This window comes from Serinus canaria, chromosome 4A (assembly GCF_022539315.1).
Source record: "Serinus canaria isolate serCan28SL12 chromosome 4A, serCan2020, whole genome shotgun sequence".
Taxonomy (NCBI): Eukaryota; Metazoa; Chordata; class Aves; order Passeriformes; family Fringillidae; genus Serinus; species Serinus canaria.
Genome location: NC_066318.1, coordinates 1,051,322 through 1,070,050, shown reverse-complemented (window position 1 = coordinate 1,070,050; position 18,729 = coordinate 1,051,322). Strand labels below are relative to the sequence as shown.

At 42.8% G+C, this 18,729-nt stretch overlaps 1 protein-coding gene across 1 annotated transcript in view; it reads left to right on the top strand.

The window, feature by feature from the left end:
• Nucleotides 1–18,729, top strand: part of BRWD3 (bromodomain and WD repeat domain containing 3) — a 49,224-nt gene that overhangs the window by 3,090 nt on the left and 27,405 nt on the right. Inside the window, exons 5-11 of the mRNA XM_050974490.1 lie at nucleotides 5,412–5,562; nucleotides 7,574–7,672; nucleotides 13,641–13,801; nucleotides 14,734–14,955; nucleotides 16,329–16,429; nucleotides 17,069–17,139; nucleotides 17,976–18,076. Of these exons, the coding sequence (XP_050830447.1) occupies nucleotides 5,412–5,562; nucleotides 7,574–7,672; nucleotides 13,641–13,801; nucleotides 14,734–14,955; nucleotides 16,329–16,429; nucleotides 17,069–17,139; nucleotides 17,976–18,076 (906 nt within the window). The remainder of the gene's footprint in view (nucleotides 1–5,411; nucleotides 5,563–7,573; nucleotides 7,673–13,640; nucleotides 13,802–14,733; nucleotides 14,956–16,328; nucleotides 16,430–17,068; nucleotides 17,140–17,975; nucleotides 18,077–18,729) is intronic.

Genomic DNA, 18,729 nt, shown 5'->3' with positions numbered 1-18,729 from the left:
CTACTCTGGTCAGGCAGGTAATTGAATTCATGAGAGTTTATAACCCAGAGAAGTCTGATTTGTTTGTTTGTCCGATATTCAGACAGAGTATTTCTTGTTCTGGTGTTTCAGCTTTGTTTTCCAGCCTCAGTGAGGCTGTTCAAGTTCTGAGTGGTGTTTTTCAGAAAATATGCCAATACTGTGACCACTGAGTATGCTGTTACTGCTCCTGGGCTTTTGGGAGTGATAAAGATGGAGCAGCCCAATGGCCACTGGATGCTTTTTATCTAGGGAATGTTTACTCCCACTTCACTCGAGTTTTTAGGCAAGATCTGAAAGCTCACTGAGATTCCTTTGTTCCTTTTTTTTTTTTTTTTAATAAACTTAATCTTTTACTTTAAATATCAGGTATCACAGGGCAGACAAGTAACTTAAGACATGCTAATAAAAATTGTACCTATGGAGCAAAACCACACAGAATGCAAGTTTATGTGCATTTGTGTTCTCTTTGTTTTTCCTGTTTATTCTCATGTTGGAGCACTTTTTGCCTGCAGCATGTGCCTGCCTGTCTCAGTAATCACAGACTAGCCTGAGCTGGAAGGGGTTCATGGGGCCATCAGTCCAGCTCCCGGCCCTGTGCAGACACCCCAGCAATCCCACCCTGGGAGCATTGTCCAAACCCTCCTGGAGCTCTGGCAGCCTTGGGGCTGTGTCCGTTCCCTGGGGAGCCTGGGCAGTGCCCAGCACTCGCTGGGAGAGGAACCTTTCCGTGATGTCCGCCTAAATGTCCCTGACACACTTCCAGCCATTCCTTGGGTCCTATTCCCTCTCTCAGGGAGAGAGAGATTGGAGCTGCCCCGCAGGAGGTGCAGCCCCCGATGACTCCCCTCAGTTCCCTCTTCTCCAGGCTGAATTCTCCAAGTGTACTCCACAGTGGTTTTACTTTCTCACTGACTGCTGGTGGTCTTGAGACACGAGATGTGTTTGTAAAGGGGAGGGTCCGTGAATCCCAGAATCCCAGACTGGTTTGGGTTGGGAGGGACCTTCAAGCTCATCCCATTCCACCCCCTGCCATGTGCAGGGACATTTTCCATTAGACCCAGGTTGCTCCAAGCCCCATCCAGCCCAGCCTTTTGAAGGTCTGAAGTGTGTCCAACTTGCAGGCAATTAGTGCTCTGGTTTTAAATGAGCCCCAGCAGCTCGGTGTGGAGTCAGCTGCTGTACAGATGAGTCGAGCTGAACGACTCCGATTATCAGCACAGTCTCCAGTGACCTGCTGTTCCACATTATCTTTGTTTATTCCTGATAAAGGTGACTGCCTCTGCTCTGGTTTTAAGAACTTTCTGATGGGCTGAGTCTTCTGGCTCAGCCTGGTTTGGTCTCTGTGCTGAAAAACATGTAATTCCAGGCAAAACAGAAAATCAGCTGTTGTTGGAGAGTGGGGTTTTGCATCCATGAGCGGCTGTGCTGGTGTGGAACAGCTTATGGGATTTGGCTCCGAGTTCCTGCCTTGCCCATCTGCATTGATTTAAAACTAGCCCTGAGTCCGAGGTGCTGGTATTTATAGATCCTGCCAATCCCAGCATTAGCAGAGCAGAGATGTTAAGGTTTTGTCACCTCAGGAAAATGTCATCTGTAGCATGGTCGTTCCAACCTGTTCTCTCTGGGGACCCCAGTGGGTAAAGGCTTTTTTAATTCCAGTCTGTTTGCATGTTGCTGGGATCTTGTGCAGGTCCAGTGTCTGGGCTTCCTTTTGCTGAGATTCCCTGTCTGAGGTCGTCAGTAATTTCCTGCTTGCTCAGCTGCCTTGGCCTCTTGGCCTCCTCCACTGCTTTTTGATACACTTGTCAATGGATTCTTAATTGATGGTTGTTTTGGCAAATGAGGGAAGTGTTGGATGACTACCTGGAGGAGAGAAATCCAGTGCTGAGGCCCAGCTGGGTCTGCCCAGCAGGAATGGGGACAGAGAAGCCTCCCAAGGGCCCCATCGCTGCCTCATTCCAGTCTGCAGCTCCTGCCTCCAGTCTGTGCTTTGAAGAGATGTTCCACTGATCTTCCCAAAAGAGATGGTTCCCAGAGCTCCCTGGTTCCCATCTCCATCAAAACAGACATCTTACTTTCAGCAGTAATCACAAAGAGGGTTTTTTTGGTCGTTTGTTCCCTGTTTATTGAAACCTTCCTTGGAGGAGAAGTTGTCAGCAGCTATGGAATCACAGACTCCTGACTTGGAAGGAACCCACAAGGATCATCAAATCCAGCTCCTGTCCCTGCACAGACACCCCAATAATCCCACCCTGTGCCTGAGGGCATTGTCCAAACAGGGATCAGAGTCCCACCAGGGGATTTTGTTTCAGGGATCCAGAAGCTGCTTGTCCCAGCTGCAGGGAGGACTCTCTGCTCGTGGTCTCTGAGGTGATGCTTCCATGAACAGGTTTAGGGGTTGAATTTCTCCCAGCCCTGACGTGACTTCACTAATAATTCTTTCCTTGTGCTTATCACTGGAGCAGCTTTTGTCAGCCTGGCTCAAGCAGTCAGGACTGGAGAGTTTTTTTAAAGATAATAGATTGGCTTCACTTAATCTTTCACTTTTTCGATCCCTTGTACCTGTGTGGTTACTGTGTCAGAGAACTCATCTGGTTCTGTTGCATTCTTGTGCTCTCATATTTTAACTTTTATGGGATTTTTCACATCCTAAGGCAACAAAACATATTTTCTTTATGATTTATCCCAAGATGCAGCATTTGTTCTCACTTAGCACATTTTCAGCTCTGCCTTATTTTAACATGCATGGTTTGGGCCTGTATTACTCATCTCTAATTTTTTCCAGTTTTCTGATTATTTTCTAAAATATTTTCTAAATATATTTCAAAATATTTTCTAATACATTTGAGGAACTGATAATAGCCTTGCTGCTGTTTCATTTTGCCACGTGGGATTTGGACAAGCACACACTAAGAGGTGTAGCTGTACCTTTGCCTTTTTCCATCCTTCTTTTAAGGAAAATCTGATCTGGGAAACGTTGGCTTTTTTCAGCTGGATGTTTGCAGCTTCATGTTCTAGAAAAATACTTAAAATCCATTTACAACTCTCTCAGAGGTGAAAAGAAGGATTTTTGATTCAAGTTCTTCTGGGAACCTGAAAATAGAATTGCTTGTTTAGCTCTGGGCTGTAATTTAAGCATTTTTTTCTGGAAGTTATTATGGAAAAAAAATCACCAGGAGAATTTGCTGCTCTTGCTGCCTGTCTATGGAGCTGTTTGTTAGTAACAGCAGTGCTGATATTCAGATTAAGGACTGCTTATTTGGGGCTGTTGTGGGTTGTAGAAACAAGGAAATGTGCAGGGAAAGAAGTGTGATCAGGGAATGCTGTGAGGCCCCACACGTGTCAGTGTTTGCTCTTTGCTATTCCCTATAAAACTGTACCTTCATCTTTAAGCCACCAAGTCCTTTTCCATTTTGGAGGTAGCCAGGAGTGCTTGTGGAGCACCTTGGGCTCTGTCTCTGCAGTGGGATATTTGCTGCCAGGCTTAATTCAGCACCTTCCTAGGCCTGGGATAGGGTGAAACTCCCAAACCAGCTCCAGGGTGGAAAGGGGAGTGTTTGCTGTGCTGCACTGGGAAAATGGATTGGATTTTTTACATTTCCAGTGAGAATGGTATGGTTTGGGTAGCTCTGGAAGTAAAACTTCAGAGCTTCTTGGTTGGTCTTTTTTATCTTTTAATCTTCAGGTTGATACATGACTGTGTGTTGGCAGTTGGTGACTGAGGGGCTGGTTGCTGGTTATCAGAGATGGAAGTAAGAATTTCATATTCTGATTTCACTTAACTGCAGATTCTCTCTCTACAACTTCCCTTTCAGAAATCATACACACTGAAGGGAGGCTGCTGCAGCATCATAAAATATTTTGTAGCCTAAACACATTTACAGTGTTTCAGGAATGAGTCAGAATAAAAGGCAAATACCAAAGTTTGGATAATCCTTTTCTCTCATTTTAGCTTCTGTTATATCCCATAATTTACAGTGAGAGACAATTCCTGCTCACACACTGAACTTCACTGGTTGTACCACTGGGAAGGTGCCAATATAATTTCAGAACTCTGATTTTAGGGAAAAAAGGCTAAAATGACTGGAGAAACCTGTGAGTGCAGGAGAGCATTCACAGGGTCATTCCTGGATGCTCACTCACAGGATGAAAAATCTTGTCATGAGAACATGGTAATGCACTCATCAGGCTTCTCATTCCTGCACTGAAAAAATGATGATTTTGGATCTTTAGAGTCCTCATGATTGATGAGGTGATTATTTAACCAGCAGTGACTGAGCGATGAGTAGAGGGAGGAACCTGTCTCTTCTCCAAGAGTTCCATTCACATTGGAAGAGTTTTTAGCCATATTTAATTAACTGCTAATTTATATTTTTAATTAGATATATTTCCCTTTTCTTTTTGGTTAAAATCTGAATTATGGGACAGTCTTGATCCATCTCATGGTGCAGGTGGTGACATTATCCAGCCCTGCCTGGCTGTGCTGGGTCCTGTAGCTCCACTGCTGCTGCTCAATTAGAATTAAAAAATTCCCTATGACGTGTGCTAATAATCTGTTTGATGACACAGTTGAGTCAACAATGTTTTGGCAGCAGGGCTGAGGGAATTACAGACCTTTTCCTCCTTCCTGATGCCTGGAAGTGCTGGGGCAGGAGCTGGGCACATGCCTGGGTAGGCAGGAGCTGATCCATGGACAGAGGTGGATGGAGCTGTGTGTCCTGTGTCAGAGGAGCTCTGATGGGCAGCTTTTCCTGCCAGTTTGTAAATACAGGAGTCAGGCAGTGCAGGACATGCTGGATAATGAGGCACAATTTATTTGTTGTTTGAACAGACTGTCAGAAAAACTGTTGTCACTCAGTCTCTGTCCAAAGGGAAAAATAAAGGATGTTCTCCCAACATGACAAAACTGGAGCCTACACATGTGGGTCTTAAAGATACCTACTCTCAGGAGCTGGGAAGTGGAGACTGAGTATTGATTTTAGGGCACTATTTAGGGATTTTAGGTAATTTTTTAGGTTTTTATTCTTTTGCACAGTGCTTCCTACAGTGATGTCAAATGTGAGCGTGTTTCAGTTCAGCAAAAAATGGGAAGAGAATGAACTGAAAGGTAAAAAAGGCTTAAAAAGTTGTTTGAGCAGAGCACTGCACTGGGGATTTTTGTTTCTTATTAAGGGATATCCTAAATTTACAATTAAGTTGTTACAACCTGAAATTTCTGGTGTGGCTTTTGCAACACTCCACTTAAAAATGCAGTATAATTATTGTTGAGGGGATTTTCAGGGGGTTTAGGCTTGGCTGCAGTAACTTTACACTTAAATACGAAGCACAGTACTACAAGCAGAAGGAAAACGAAAGCAGTTTTCAAATGTCTGTGTTGTTTGTGTGTGCAGGTGGCTGTCAATGCACACATCCCTCCAGATTATCTTCTTAGGATCTGCGAGAGACTTGGACCCCTCTTGGACAAGGAGATCCCCCAGAGTGTCCTGGGGGTGCAGACTTTGCTGGGTGTCGGGCGCCAGTCTCTCCTGAGGGCAGCAAAAGGTGAGATTCTCAATTTATTTGGGCTTGAATTCCTTTTAATGATTAACCCCTATTTGTTCCCATTCCTGTTGAGATGTCTGTGTGTTTGCATTTGCCCTTCTTTGTCTCCTGTGCTTGCCAGCTTTTTTCTTCCTAAAATGCCGTTGTTGCTGGCCCTGTTGGATATATTTTCTGTAGTTGAAAATACCATTTTAAGCAATTCTTGCCTACAGTTGCCTGATCTTGTTACTTCCTCTGCCTCCTTCCCCAGTGTGTTGGTGTTTGTGTAAATTATGTGAATGGGATTAGGGGTTTGATGTGTGTGAAAAATGCCATTTTTTCCATATATGTTTACACACAGATGTGTCTAAAATCAAAGAGCTGGGCTATTTTTCAGCCTGGCTTTTTCCATTCTTTGACTCCCTGCCTAGGCAGACACAGGACAGGGTGGTGGCATTTGGGGCAGCATTTAGGGATTCTTCAGTGACAATTCCTGCTTGTCCTTGCTTCAAGTTAATTTAAAAGCCCCCATTCCTTTCATGAAGAGAGCACCAGTCCTTTTCCTTTTGAAAAACTCTCTCTGCTTGAGAGAATGATCCTGAGAGCAGTTTTATGTTAGAACTGAAGAGATCTGAGAGCCATCTGCTATTGAAGTGATTCCTCCTGCCCTCCTCACTCCATGCCCCTGCCACTTCCTCCCTGCAGGAGCCAGAACTTCCTTGATCCTCTGATGTGCTGATTCAGAGAGCTGAGATGTTGCAAAATGTGTTGTAGTGAATTAAATGAGCTGGTGGAAAAGGATCCCAGGGCTGGAGGTGACACAGGAGGAGGAGCATCGGCCTGGGAGAGGAGGAGGGATGGCAGAGCAGGACCTTCCTGTTTTGGTGGCAGTCGAGCACTTAATTCCCTGCATCCTGTGAAGTCACACCGTGGTGCTGATCCATTGGATATCTCCTGGAGGGATGAGCTGTTCCCAAACACATTGCCCTACAGAGTTTTGAGACTGAGTCTTGTTTTGCCTGTGCTTTGCTGTAATTAGGTGCAGAAATTCAGGTTTGCAGAGAAACATTCCTTCCCTTCACACTGTTTGCAGCTTAGAAGCGAACAGCAGCAAAATGTAAAGAGAAAATAAACATTTTTCTTCAAGGGAACAGAAGGGTTTAGGTGGATGGATCTATTTTAGGAAGTCTGAGTGCTGTTTTTAATGAGTATCATTTAATACTCTGTGCAGCAGTTTGGGGTTTAATCAGAAGGTGCTCTCAGGAGCCTCTGAGTCACCTCAGCTTGTGCACTTTATGTTCAGAGACCTACATGGTGCTACACAGATCCACCAACCTGCGGCACTGTCCTTCTGTTTCAGCACTTACTCACCCTGGAAGCTCATTTCTCTCCCTCCAGATGGCCAGAAATGGAAGAAATCCAGGTCTAATTTCTGAGGCACTTTGAACAGCCTCAGAAAAATCACTATTGTTCTAGAGAGGAGCCTCTCTGAGGCCAGTTGGCAGCAGCGGGCTGGAGAGTCTTTAAAGAGAACAGTCTTCACTTTAAAACAATGATTTTTTTGGGGGGGCGGGGTGCAGAGGAAAATCTGCAAGGAGGGCGCTTTGCCACATATTGCAGGAAAACAGATTTATTGGAAAAAACCCTCACTTCTCTCACTTTTAGGCAGCAAAATGTGAAATCTCAAACGTGCAGTTCCTAAGCAGAGGTGCTTTAAGTGTTGGCATTGCGGAAGGAAAACATGGCAGAGTTCAGTTGGGCCTCAATATAAAGTGCACCTACTTTTTAAATTCTCTTTTTCTCTCCATGGATTTAGAGTCCATAATCACCCAAATTAAGCAATAATAAGTTGAAACCATTTACAATGACACTGCTGAGGAACTGGAAATCAGAGTCGCAATCTTTTAATGAGGAATCTGACAAAGTGTTTAATCAGACAGATCTTATTCTGGGCTGGTGGGAGTGGTGCTTGATCTCTTGATTATTTAATGTATTGATTATTTCTTGTCCCTTGTCACTCTTGCTGGTGCAGACTTCAGACACACACTATGGAAAGGATCTGCATTTGCAGCCCTGCACAGGGGCCGACCCCCCGAACTCCCGGTGAACTACGGGAAACCACCAAACGTGGGTGAGTCTGGGAGTCCATGAAAGGTCCTTCTCTCCTCTCTGTATTTATTCCTGTCCCACAGAAAGTTCCTCTCACTGACTAAAACGCTACTCTGAGTTTGCAGCAATGTTTTCTCTGACATTTCATAATGAATTAATCTAAAATAGATCTCTCCCTGGCAATAAGATCATTTTTGTGTTATTAAGGCTTGGATTTTCCACAGTGTGTCTAGCCATGGTTTGCATGGTTGTTTGGAGGGCAATGGGCTGGAGTATTTTTTTATGATATGTCACCATGATATGAACATGTGGTTGTAAGATAGGATGGGCATGGTCACAGGAGCATGGAATCCTGGAATCATCATGGAATCCTAGCCAGAACAAAGCGTCTGGCTCCCAGGGAACTTTTTTGACTCAAGAATTCCTTTTAGTTGGATTATGACAGAAACCAGACTGCTTGCAACATCCCTCTCCAAAAAGGAAATAATCACCAAAGCAACATTTGTGTTCCTTCAGCCTCAGTTGTCCACACAATTAGATAAAGAACTTGCATAAAACTCAGATATATGTGGGCTCTCAGCTTCCATCTCATCACAGAGCTGCTCTGTTTTATATAAACTCAAGTGTTTGCCTTGTATGGTTTGAACTTTCATTAACTGTTTTTATCGCAAAAAAAAATTGATTCTTGCAGGCATAAAAGTAAATGCTGGTTTGTTTCTTTTTAGGGCATTTTATCTCTGTGCAAATGGATACATTTTCCTGCTTTGTCAGGAAGTCCTTTCACTTATGGATCCTCCCTCCCTTTGGAAAAGCAGGGATGGTGCTGGCAGTTTTCTGTTTCTACCCTATCGGTGTATTTATTATTTTAGGCTGGTTCTGCAGTTACTTTACTGTGAGCAGTTGTGCTGGTGGATTACTAATAGTCTGAATTGCAGATTTATTGAACACAACTCCTCTGGTTGTATTTCTGCACGGATTCTTGGATCAATTCTTTCATCAGACTGGGTGTTTTTGGAATATGTGGTATTATTAATGAGGCGTCCTGGCAGATTGGATTTCAGCATTTGTCATGCTCTCATGGCAAAGGACTGTGCTGCTTGCTTGGTAGCTATTTAGTGAATTAAAGAACAGAATATTTTTTTTGTTTAGGTGTTTTCCTAATTGTTTTTGGTTTTTTTTTTTAAGAAATGCAAAGGTGTTATATGGAAAAGGGTCTTGCATAGGCAGGAAATCATTTATATAAGTATTGATTCCTGGAAGAATGCAGTCCTTAGTGTAGCTACATAAACTACTACTAGGGGAGGAAAATGTACGTAAATATTAAAATAAGTATTTGACTTCAGGCAGGAGTTTGATTTTGGGATTCGTTGTTCATCCTGAAGAGGAGGTCAGAAAATTCTTTGTTTATTTGTGCAGAATGGATGTTTTTTCTCTGGTGAGTGGTGCTAGCCAGAGATGCTGCAGTGTGAGTGTGTGTTAAGTACAAAATGAAGTGTGCCCGACCTCTCTGGTATTTTGGCATAACTGTGAATTCCCACCCTGTGCTGGCTCAGACAGATGGACTTTTCTGGAATTACTTGCTGAAGGAGTTGGGCTGAAGTAAAAGACACCCATTAATGTGTATTCAGGATCGAGGTGATTGTTTAAGTACCTGTGCAAAGTGGTAAATAAGGTATAGAATGAGCAGCCAGAAGTATTCTCACCTCGGTTCCCTTCCAGTGATAAGGATTTAAGCTTTCCACCATAAAGGCTGAGAGAGTGGGATCACTGACGGGATTAACTGGGAGGGCCCAGCTTCAGGAGTTGGGAGTTGCAGTGGTTTCCTTTCCATGTGGTTGGGATGGGACTTTGTGGTCCATAATCCAGAATAAAAGGTCCTGCAGAGTGGAACTGGAGCAGGAAATCCGTGTTGGCTTTTCCCAGCGTGTTTGTGCAGAGCTGGGCATCTTCTGGCTGGGGGAGTCTCTGGGAAAGTGCTGAGCTGTGGAAGTCATTCCCAGGGATGTGGTGATCTGCTGGAGTGGGACAGGGAGGGAAAACGCTGGCAGAGCTTCCTGCTGCCCACAGGATGTCCCGGAGGAGGAGAGTCTGCTTGAGCCTTTCTGGGCAGCTTTTGCTGTAGTGGAACTTCCAGGGCTCCCTTTGTGCTCTTCCAGACAGAAAGTGGAAAGACTGGTCATGCAGTACCTCAGGACTGGGAGTGATTCCCCTTTGATAAACCTGCTTTTGATGATGCTATTCGATTTTGTCAAGGTTTTTTTTTTTTTTTTTTTTTTTTTTTTTTTTTTTTTTTTTTTTTTTAGGCAGCTCAGAGCAGATTAGAAAAAAGGTTGTTTTCACTCTCCAAGAGCTGCTCTAACCTGAGGATAGAATTCTTTCTGTGGGCAGCTGTTAGTGAAAACAACACAAAATTTGGGAGCAGAAGTTTTTCAGCACAGTCTCAGTGAATAAGCATTTCAGCTGGGTGGAAATTCACAGCCAAGGTGATGCAGGTGCCTTGGTCCTGCCAAGGAGCAGCGCTGGGATGAGGTCAGGAATCGATGATGGTTGTGCTGGAAATGAGTTCCATGAGGTCAGCAGCTCCCAGAGCTGGAACATGCTGTGCTTTTGCTGCTTTTCCTGGGTCCAGGCTCTTTGTGGCCACACAGCCACTCTCTGAGTAGGTGTTTTCCATGTGGGGGCCAACTGTGTGTGTTTCCTGGCATTCCCTGAAACCTTGTGTCTCTCCTGGGAGTGGTACCCGATCCCTGCTCCATCCCTGCCCGGGTTTGTGATGAAGGCAGCATCCAGGTCCTCATTACAAAGTCACACTGCTTCCTGCAAAGGTGAAACTGTCTGATGGGAGCTCATCACCCCTGAGAAACTGATTTTAAAACAGACATTTGCACCAGTTTTCCTATTTTCTAATTTTCCTTGCAAAAAGTGGATCCAGACTAGGGTTTGTTTAAAGGGAGAGCAGGAATTCCAGTTGGTGCTGCTCAGTGACTTTGCCTCACTGAAATGCTTGAATTCCTTCTGAGGTTGTGATGTAACTTTGAAGTCTGGGTTTTGTCTGATGTTTTTTTTAAATCCATCGGTGGGTTGTTGTTGCTGGGTTTGGGGTTTATCCTTCCTAGGTGCTTTCTTGCAAGAGTTGTTGTGTTGTGCCCTTACCTACAGTAGAATGGGAGGTAAATTGTGATTTGGGAATTGCTGTTGTCAGCTTTTAAGCACTGCATTTTCCTCAAGGTGTGGCCTTCCAGGACCAAGGACTGTGGGGAAAAAAGAGCAAAATGCCTGTATTTTACAAGTTGGTAGCTGGAGGAGCTGAGGTGGCCCTTCAGTGTTGGGACAAAATTAACTTTTCTTATCAAGAAGGCTGGATCTCCTCCCTTTTTATGGGAAATAACTGTCTTGAAAGTTTTTCCTGGCAGGGAATAGTGAGGGGGTGGACTTGGCAGCTCTTACATCCAGTGTGGCATGAAATACATCAGTTAATGAGATAGGTTAGTCAAATTTTTTAGGGTTACTAAGTTGCTATTTCTCCATGTGGGAATTGTTGGGTTTTAGTGCTTTGGGGCCTTAGGAGGACAATAACTTCATTGTGCTGCAGAAAGGAAACTTGACAGGGATTTTTGTCATGTGGGGGTAATTCCCTATTTAGATATTGTGTATTAATCTTCCTAAAAATACAGGAATGGAGAATGTTTGCTTTGTTCCTTTGAAGCAGTGATAGTTTTTTTTGTCCAAAGATGCTGTTGCCTTGATAAAGTTGTTGCTCCTCATGGCTCAACAATAGTTCTGGATGTCTCTGATTGAAGCATTTCATAAACAGGGCTTTTTATTTGGTAATTATCCATGGGAGATGGAGAAGTTTTATCCCCATTGTGCAAACAGGGAAATAAACACATTAAAAAAAAAAAAAGGAATTACTTTCATATCCGCTGAAGCTGAACTGATTGCAAGGCTGGGAATGGACCGGAAAAGTGAGGTGCCAAAACTGTGGGATTTTGGTGCCTTTTGGTGCTTCCTTCATGGGATTTACAACAGACAGCAGTGGGAAATGTTCAGAAGGATTGCAGGGGGACACAGAAAATATTGTGATTATTAGGAATATTTTGACAGAGAGTGTATCTTTTTGATTCACACAGTTCTTCGTGTGGTTAAAAAAATATTCACAGCCATTTGAAATTGCTTACAGGCAGATACACTGTCATTATGTATTTAAATATATAAATATAAATGTATTGAAATGGTTGAAACCTTGAAAGGCACAGCAGAATCACCATGTTGCTGAATGTCTCTACGACTCTGTTGGCACACAGGGTGGGGGAAAGGGAGGTGTAATCTTTTTAAGAATTCAGCTTTTAAGCTGTCATACTCAAAGAGTAAATAAAATAATGTGTAGGCAAAGCTGAGGTACCTTGAGCATTTATCACTGCATGGTCTCTGTGTTAGAGGTAGGAAAAAGAGTATAAAATTTCTGTTTTATTGTGCTCAGGGTGACAGTTTGGTTTAACAGCCCTGTATAATATTAGGTATCAGTTGAATAGTAGGTAGGTAGTAAATTAATTTGCTTTAGTGTGTTTTGCTTTTTAGTATTGCTGAATGTGTGTTTTTACATGCAAAGCAAATATTGACTGAAGGTGAGGTTATGCTGGAGCCTGATGGCTTTTGCAAGCATCTTTTATGCAGCTTTTTTTCCCTTGTGTCATGTTTCAATTGCTTTGAGTGATTAAAAATAATCCACATTTCAGAGCCTAAAACTGAGACACAAAAATGCTTTCTTTAAAGCTGGAAATAATTTCTTTTCCTTGCTTGTGTGTAAATACTTCAATGGTATCAATTTACACCAGGAGTTACGGGTTAGGGACTCTTTGAAATGGCACTTCTTGACTTTGTAGATTAATTTTTTAACATATCCCATGATCTTTTTTTGGGTAGATTGGCAGCGATATCGTGAGACAATTAAGACATGGCTCGAGTTTTTCAGTAGACTTTTAAGCTGAAGGAGTGAAAGGCACCAAGGAGCTCTGTGGGGCTCCTGTGAAGCCCAGCCCAGTCAAGGTGCAGGGGAAGATAAGGGATTGCTCCAGGGGATCTGCTATCACTGGGACTCCACAAACCCACCAGCACAGCTCTGTGAGATCCTCGAGTGCCACTGAAAAACCCTCTCCAAACTTGCAAAGTTCAAGTGCTGTGAGTGAGGATAGGCCAGGGAAAACAGAAACAGGAGAGAATTGGTGAAATTAAATACCCCAACATGGTCTCAAATTGTGCATCCAGTCAAAGGCTTTTTTTGCAGGGTGGGTTGGTGCATTCAGGTTTTAGGCTGTTCTTGGAAGGGCTGCTGGCTGTGGAATCAGGAAAGAGTTTGTTGTGGTGGCAGTTCTTTCTCCTACCTGCCATTCCTCCACTGGGAGTTTTCCATCAGTGCCACCTATTTCTTGTTCTTCAATTCCATTGCCATGGGAATGCAAGGCTGTGCATGTGGAAGTCCTTTGGCCCTCACATGTGATCTGGAAGCCATTCCAAGGAAAGATTTTTATCACTTTTTATCACAAAAAGACACTTTAACTATTATTATACTCTTCTTGTAAATAATATTAGTAACATGTAATTTCCTAAATTTCCAAAATTTCCTTTCTTCCTTCAAAGATTTTCCTTAAAGATTTTCCACATCCATGTAGGATAAATGTATCTGTTACCTGTTCATGAATTGAACATTGGAATAACTCCCAGTTGTGGTGGGAACTTTTCATTCTGCTTATATTTTTGGTAAGGAAGCAGGTGCAGCCTGTGGTGGGTACTGAAAGGCTCCATCAGGAGTGGGATTTCTTTTTATAACACTGGACAGAATGTTCTGATAAAGTGGAAGAGGTTCAGATTTATTACTGATTCTAATAATAAAGTCATTAATAAATGCTATATTTGATTTATTATTTATTTACTCTGAGTTCTGGACAAAATTCCTGTCTCACTGTTCTTTTTGCTTCTTTTTTCTCTCCCAGTTCATATCCTTTCTGCCAGGCAATTAACTGGATGTGGCCGTTTCAGCCACTTGTTCCCAACATCCACCTACCAACACATGAAGATGCACAAGAGGATTTTGGGGCACCTCTCCTCAGTTTATTGCATAGCCTTTGATCGCAGTGGGAGGAGAATTTTTACAGTAAGTTTAAAATTTGGGCCTTTGGTTTGATTTCTTTCTGATTGAGAGGGAGATGTGACTTTGTTCAGCTGCAAGTTGCTTTTCTACTAAATTTCCCTTCCTGGGTTTGTAGTGTGTCAGTGAATACGTGACAATTCTTGAAGTTTTCCTTCAGAATGCAGTGATAGCCGTTTCTGTGGTGATGCCCTTGCTTTTTGTTGGGCGTATTTAAACATCAACAGATTTTTCAAATGAGTGTTGCATTTTTAGCTGTTAATCCCTGTGCATGGAGTGACAGGACAAGGTGGAATTCCCACTGCCAGAGGAGAGGGTTAGGTGGGATGTTAGAAAGAAATCCTTCTGTGTGAGGGTGCTGAGGGCCTGGCACAAGGTGCCCAAAGAGCTGTGGCTGCCCCATCCCTGAAGCCAGGTTGGGTGGGGCTTGGAGCAACCTGGGACAGTGGAAGGTGTCCCTGCCTTCCAAATAAATTCCTTTCCAGCATAAACCGTCCTGTGATTCCATGGTTCTCTTTTATCAAATTGAAATCCTAGAGTCCATAAGATGATCCCCAGGTTCCGCAGTTCATAGAATTAGAATCCCAGAATGGTTTGGATGGGATGGAATATTTCAAAGTCTTCCAGCCCCACCCCCTGCCATGGGCAGGGACACCTTCCACTGTCCCAGGTTGCTCCAAACCCCATCCACCCTGGCCTTGGACACTTCCAGGGATCCAGGGGCAGCCACAGCTTCTTTGGGCAACCTGTGCCAGGGCCTGCCCACCCTCACAGAGAAGGATTTCTTTCTAAAATTGGATCTCAGTGGAATCCCACGGGGCTGTCCTGTCAGTTCATGGGGGTTGGGATCCCTGTCCATCCGCAGTGATCCGTGTGTGACATGCATGGGACCTCTCCCACAGTTTCTGTAACCTTTGGGAATTCCTGTGCCATTCCAGGGGTCAGATGACTGTTTGGTGAAGATCTGGGCCACGGATGACGGGCGCCTGCTGTCCACCCTGCGGGGCCACTCGGCCGAGATCTCGGACATGGCCGTCAACTACGAGAACACGCTGCTGGCCGCGGGCAGCTGTGACAAGGTGGTCAGGGTGTGGTGCCTCAGGACCTGTGCCCCCCTGGCAGTCCTGCAGGGCCACTCAGCTTCCATCACTTCCATACAGGTAAGGACTGATGGGCTTTTCCCCTAAACCCTTCAGTGAGAATGGCAGGAAGAGCTGTGGAGGTCAAGCAGAAAATCGATCTTTTTAAAAGGCTGTGGTTCGTCCCAACTCAAGGGTGTTTTTCCTGGTTAACTCAATCCTGTGGTGCCCAGGGGAGCATCCTCCTGCTTCCATGTGCTTTCAGCTGTGTGATCCCACTGCTGCTTCCTTAGGTCTACAAAATGGGAGATCTGATGCTCTTCTAGAGCAACTCAGAGAGCAGCAGCATCTGCTTGGCTCAGCTCGTGTTTGGCATCTTTGGTGGTGCTCCTGGCACAGCACCTGACCCAACACTCTTGTGTTCACTGAGAATATTTGTTTTTCAGAAGGATCAGTAACAATTCCTTAATCCCCATTTCTTGTTTCTTTGTTATCTTAAAGAGCTGCTCTGGATGTTGTAGCAAATGCAGATTTTCTTTAAAACAACTCCACAACTGCCAGGCAGAAGCCTCCAAAAAACCAAAATTCCAGGATGAAAAAGACAATCCCTGCAATTTGGCAGGTGATGCACATAGAGGGGAGAGTGAGTGGTGCTGTTTGGCTCAGAATCCCTCTCTCCTGGAGTGGTGCTGCCTTGGATTCAGCACAGGCTTCTCCATCGTGCCACTATTCCCCAGGAGTCTCATTTCTCCCCATTTTCCCTACACTTTCAGTTTTGTCTGATTTCAACCATATAAAGGTGATTGTGTTAGAAATGGCTTTATAACTGGTGCATAGGTTGTTTACCTGTTTATGTATGTATAATATATATATATATGTGTGTGTGTGTGTGTGTGTGTTTCTCTCAAGTTCTTTGTAAAACTGAGTTTCATAATATAATTTAAAATATAATCAGTCACTGCTTTTTGAGGAAACAGTGCTGGATTCCTTTATCAGATTACCAGGTAGACTAAGGATTAAAGGTATTGCTACAGTTATGAAATTAAGAATAAAAAGCTTTCCCACTCCTTAGAATTTTTGGAAGATAGAGGAGAGGGGATCCTGCTGTGCAGCTGTGCTTTGTTGGGCTTGGATGCAGGAATAGTTGTATTTGCCATGTTTGATCCAGTTCTATCCTAGAAAGAGCTGGTTTTGCCCCATTTACAGGGTTGGGCTTGTTTCATTTCTCCAACTTCCTTTGTGTTGTAAAAACAAAGAATTCCTAACCAAAATGTAGGTGTTTTCCATTTCCTCAGCTTTATTCTCATGGAAGTTCAGGTTCTGTGCTTACCCCTACTCTCTGCACTCCTGGGGAGAAACGAATGTGTTAGTGAAAACCATTCTTGTCAACAAGTTTCCAGCATGAAAGAAGAGAAGATAGGAGCTGCTTTAATTGTTACAACTTTTATTTTTAGTTCTCTCCAGCAAGGAAAGGAACAACTCGATACCTCACTTCCACTGGTGCCGACGGAACAATCTGCTTCTGGCAGTGGCATGCAAACACCATGAAATTCAAGTGAGACTCTTGAGAGAATTACAATTGTTTGAACTCAAGGAGGAATTTATTTTCAATTTTGGCATGGAGAAGAATGCTGAGATAATGAAATAAGGGTGTTTTCTTGCTCAATAAACTGGTGTGTGGGGCAGGAGCGCTTTGGGGTTCTGTGGGGTTGGAACCCAAAGGGGAGGCAGAGATTGGGGTTGTTATTTCTGTGGTTTGTGCTTTGCAAGCCAAAGTTGTGGAAGAAATTCCAGCTTTTACATTCAAGATTAAATCCCTGTCCAAAATGTACAGGCAGAAGAATTAATTTGCTTTTAATCAGAAGAATGTACATGGTAGATGTCATCAAACCCATATTTAATCAGGGGGAAATGCTGTTGGAATAATGGTTTGGCGGGGTCTGTTTTAAATAGATTTGAATTGGTGAGGATAATGATAAATCAGTTCAATAATCTCATCAGTTTAGAGAGTTACTGTTTTCTTATTAAACAGAGGGAGGAAACTCCTAAAATGAGAAATAAATTCCAGCAAATCTAGATGAGAATTATAAAATTAAGAGATTTAAGATGAGCTTGACCTTAACCTAGTGAGCTGCAGGGAGCTGTTTGTGTTGAACAAAGAAGAAAAAATACAAATATTGTGTTTTGTATGTAGGGATCGTCCTGTGAAGTTTGCAGAGAGGTCCAGGCCTGGTGTTCAGATCTCCTGCTCATCTTTCAGTTCTGGTACGTGTCCAGCATCAGCTGTTCCATGAATCTGGGCTTTGGGGACAGTTCTGTTACTTCTCTTTAAATACAAATAGTGTTAAACCCTTTCCAGTTAATTTTATTCCTGTCAAATTGTGATTATTGGAAATCTTCCCTGCAAAGTGTCTGCCTCAAGCTCTTTCTCTTTTCCCCTGTAATTTATGCTAAAATATCTTGAGCAGTTCCAAGGCTTTCAGTCTCTTGTTTTGCACATCAGAAATATTTCTCTGTAACATCCTTTTAAGACTTTACCTTGGAAAATTTTTGAGTGAAAAGTTGTGGAAATCCTCTGTCGAAGATTACACTTTTGCCAATCTTCCAAATTTGGCTGAATTTTAAGAGGATCAATTCAACGTATAGGAAAATCTCAGCTTAACAAACCTCCTTTGCAGCTTTAAATGAGCAAAAATACTGATTTTTACAAAGAAAATGATGTAATTACTCATTAAATTTGCTTTTTGAAATTGAGAACTTTTGTAGAGCCACACTCCTTTTTTAAAGCCAGAAATCCTGAATGATCTAAACCCATTTCAATGCAGTACATCACAGAATAGTGCCCTTTGTGAGAAATATTGTAAAGAAATTGCAATAAAATACCTTAATCACTGCATCCCAACTCAGCAAGGATTTCTCTGATATGTGTCAAGCAGATATTGAAACTGCATTTAAATATTGTACTCAACATGTTTACATTGAAATTTCTGTTTAAAGCTAGTTTGCTGCTTTGACAAGAAAGCAGCAAATTAAAATAAACAAAGTTAAAATAAGTTGTTGGTTGGATGGCTTTTCTTCTCACAGAGAATTCTCTGTTTCAGGTGGCATGTTCATTGCAACAGGGAGTACTGACCATGTGATAAGAATTTATTATTTGGGCTCAGAATCTCCAGAGAAAATGGCTGAGCTGGAATCTCACACGGTAAGAGGCAAAGCCAAAAGAAAATCTCTTTTTCCTTCCTCCCTTTTCCTCATTTCAGGAACTTGATTTCTGTACATCCTATTTTTTTTTTTTAAATTTACTGTCTAGAATTTGTTTGTCCTTCAAGGTTGTGGATTTGAATCCTTGGAAATTTGTGGGATGTTTATTTTTAAATCCCTCCGAGGCAAGAGGTTTGTGCAAAGTAGGCTTCATGTATTTCATTCCCCAGAAAATGAGGGACCAGGTGATTTTCCCTTATTCTTGAAAGAATTCTGTGTTGGAATGAGGAATTAAAACAGTTTTAATGCACAATGTCATTTTTTCCTGTTAAACTTGCTGTTGAATGTTTAGTAAATCCACATTAGACAAAGTAATTCGGATTTTGGACCATGCTGTCAAAATTTGGATCACAATGGTAACTTCTTTTAGAAAATAAAGCTTAAAGCATTTTTTTTTTTCAGATAATGCAGAAAGGTTCCCATAAAAATTCAAACTACAAATTTAGCACCTCAGGAACATTTTCTGGATTAAGCCCAAGGTCTAAATTGATTCCCTGAACTTCAGTGGGAGTTGTGGCTCTCACATTGAAGTCTCCAAGCCAACTCATCTAACAAGTATTTTGCTCACAAAAGAAAAGGATGTTTTCTGTATTG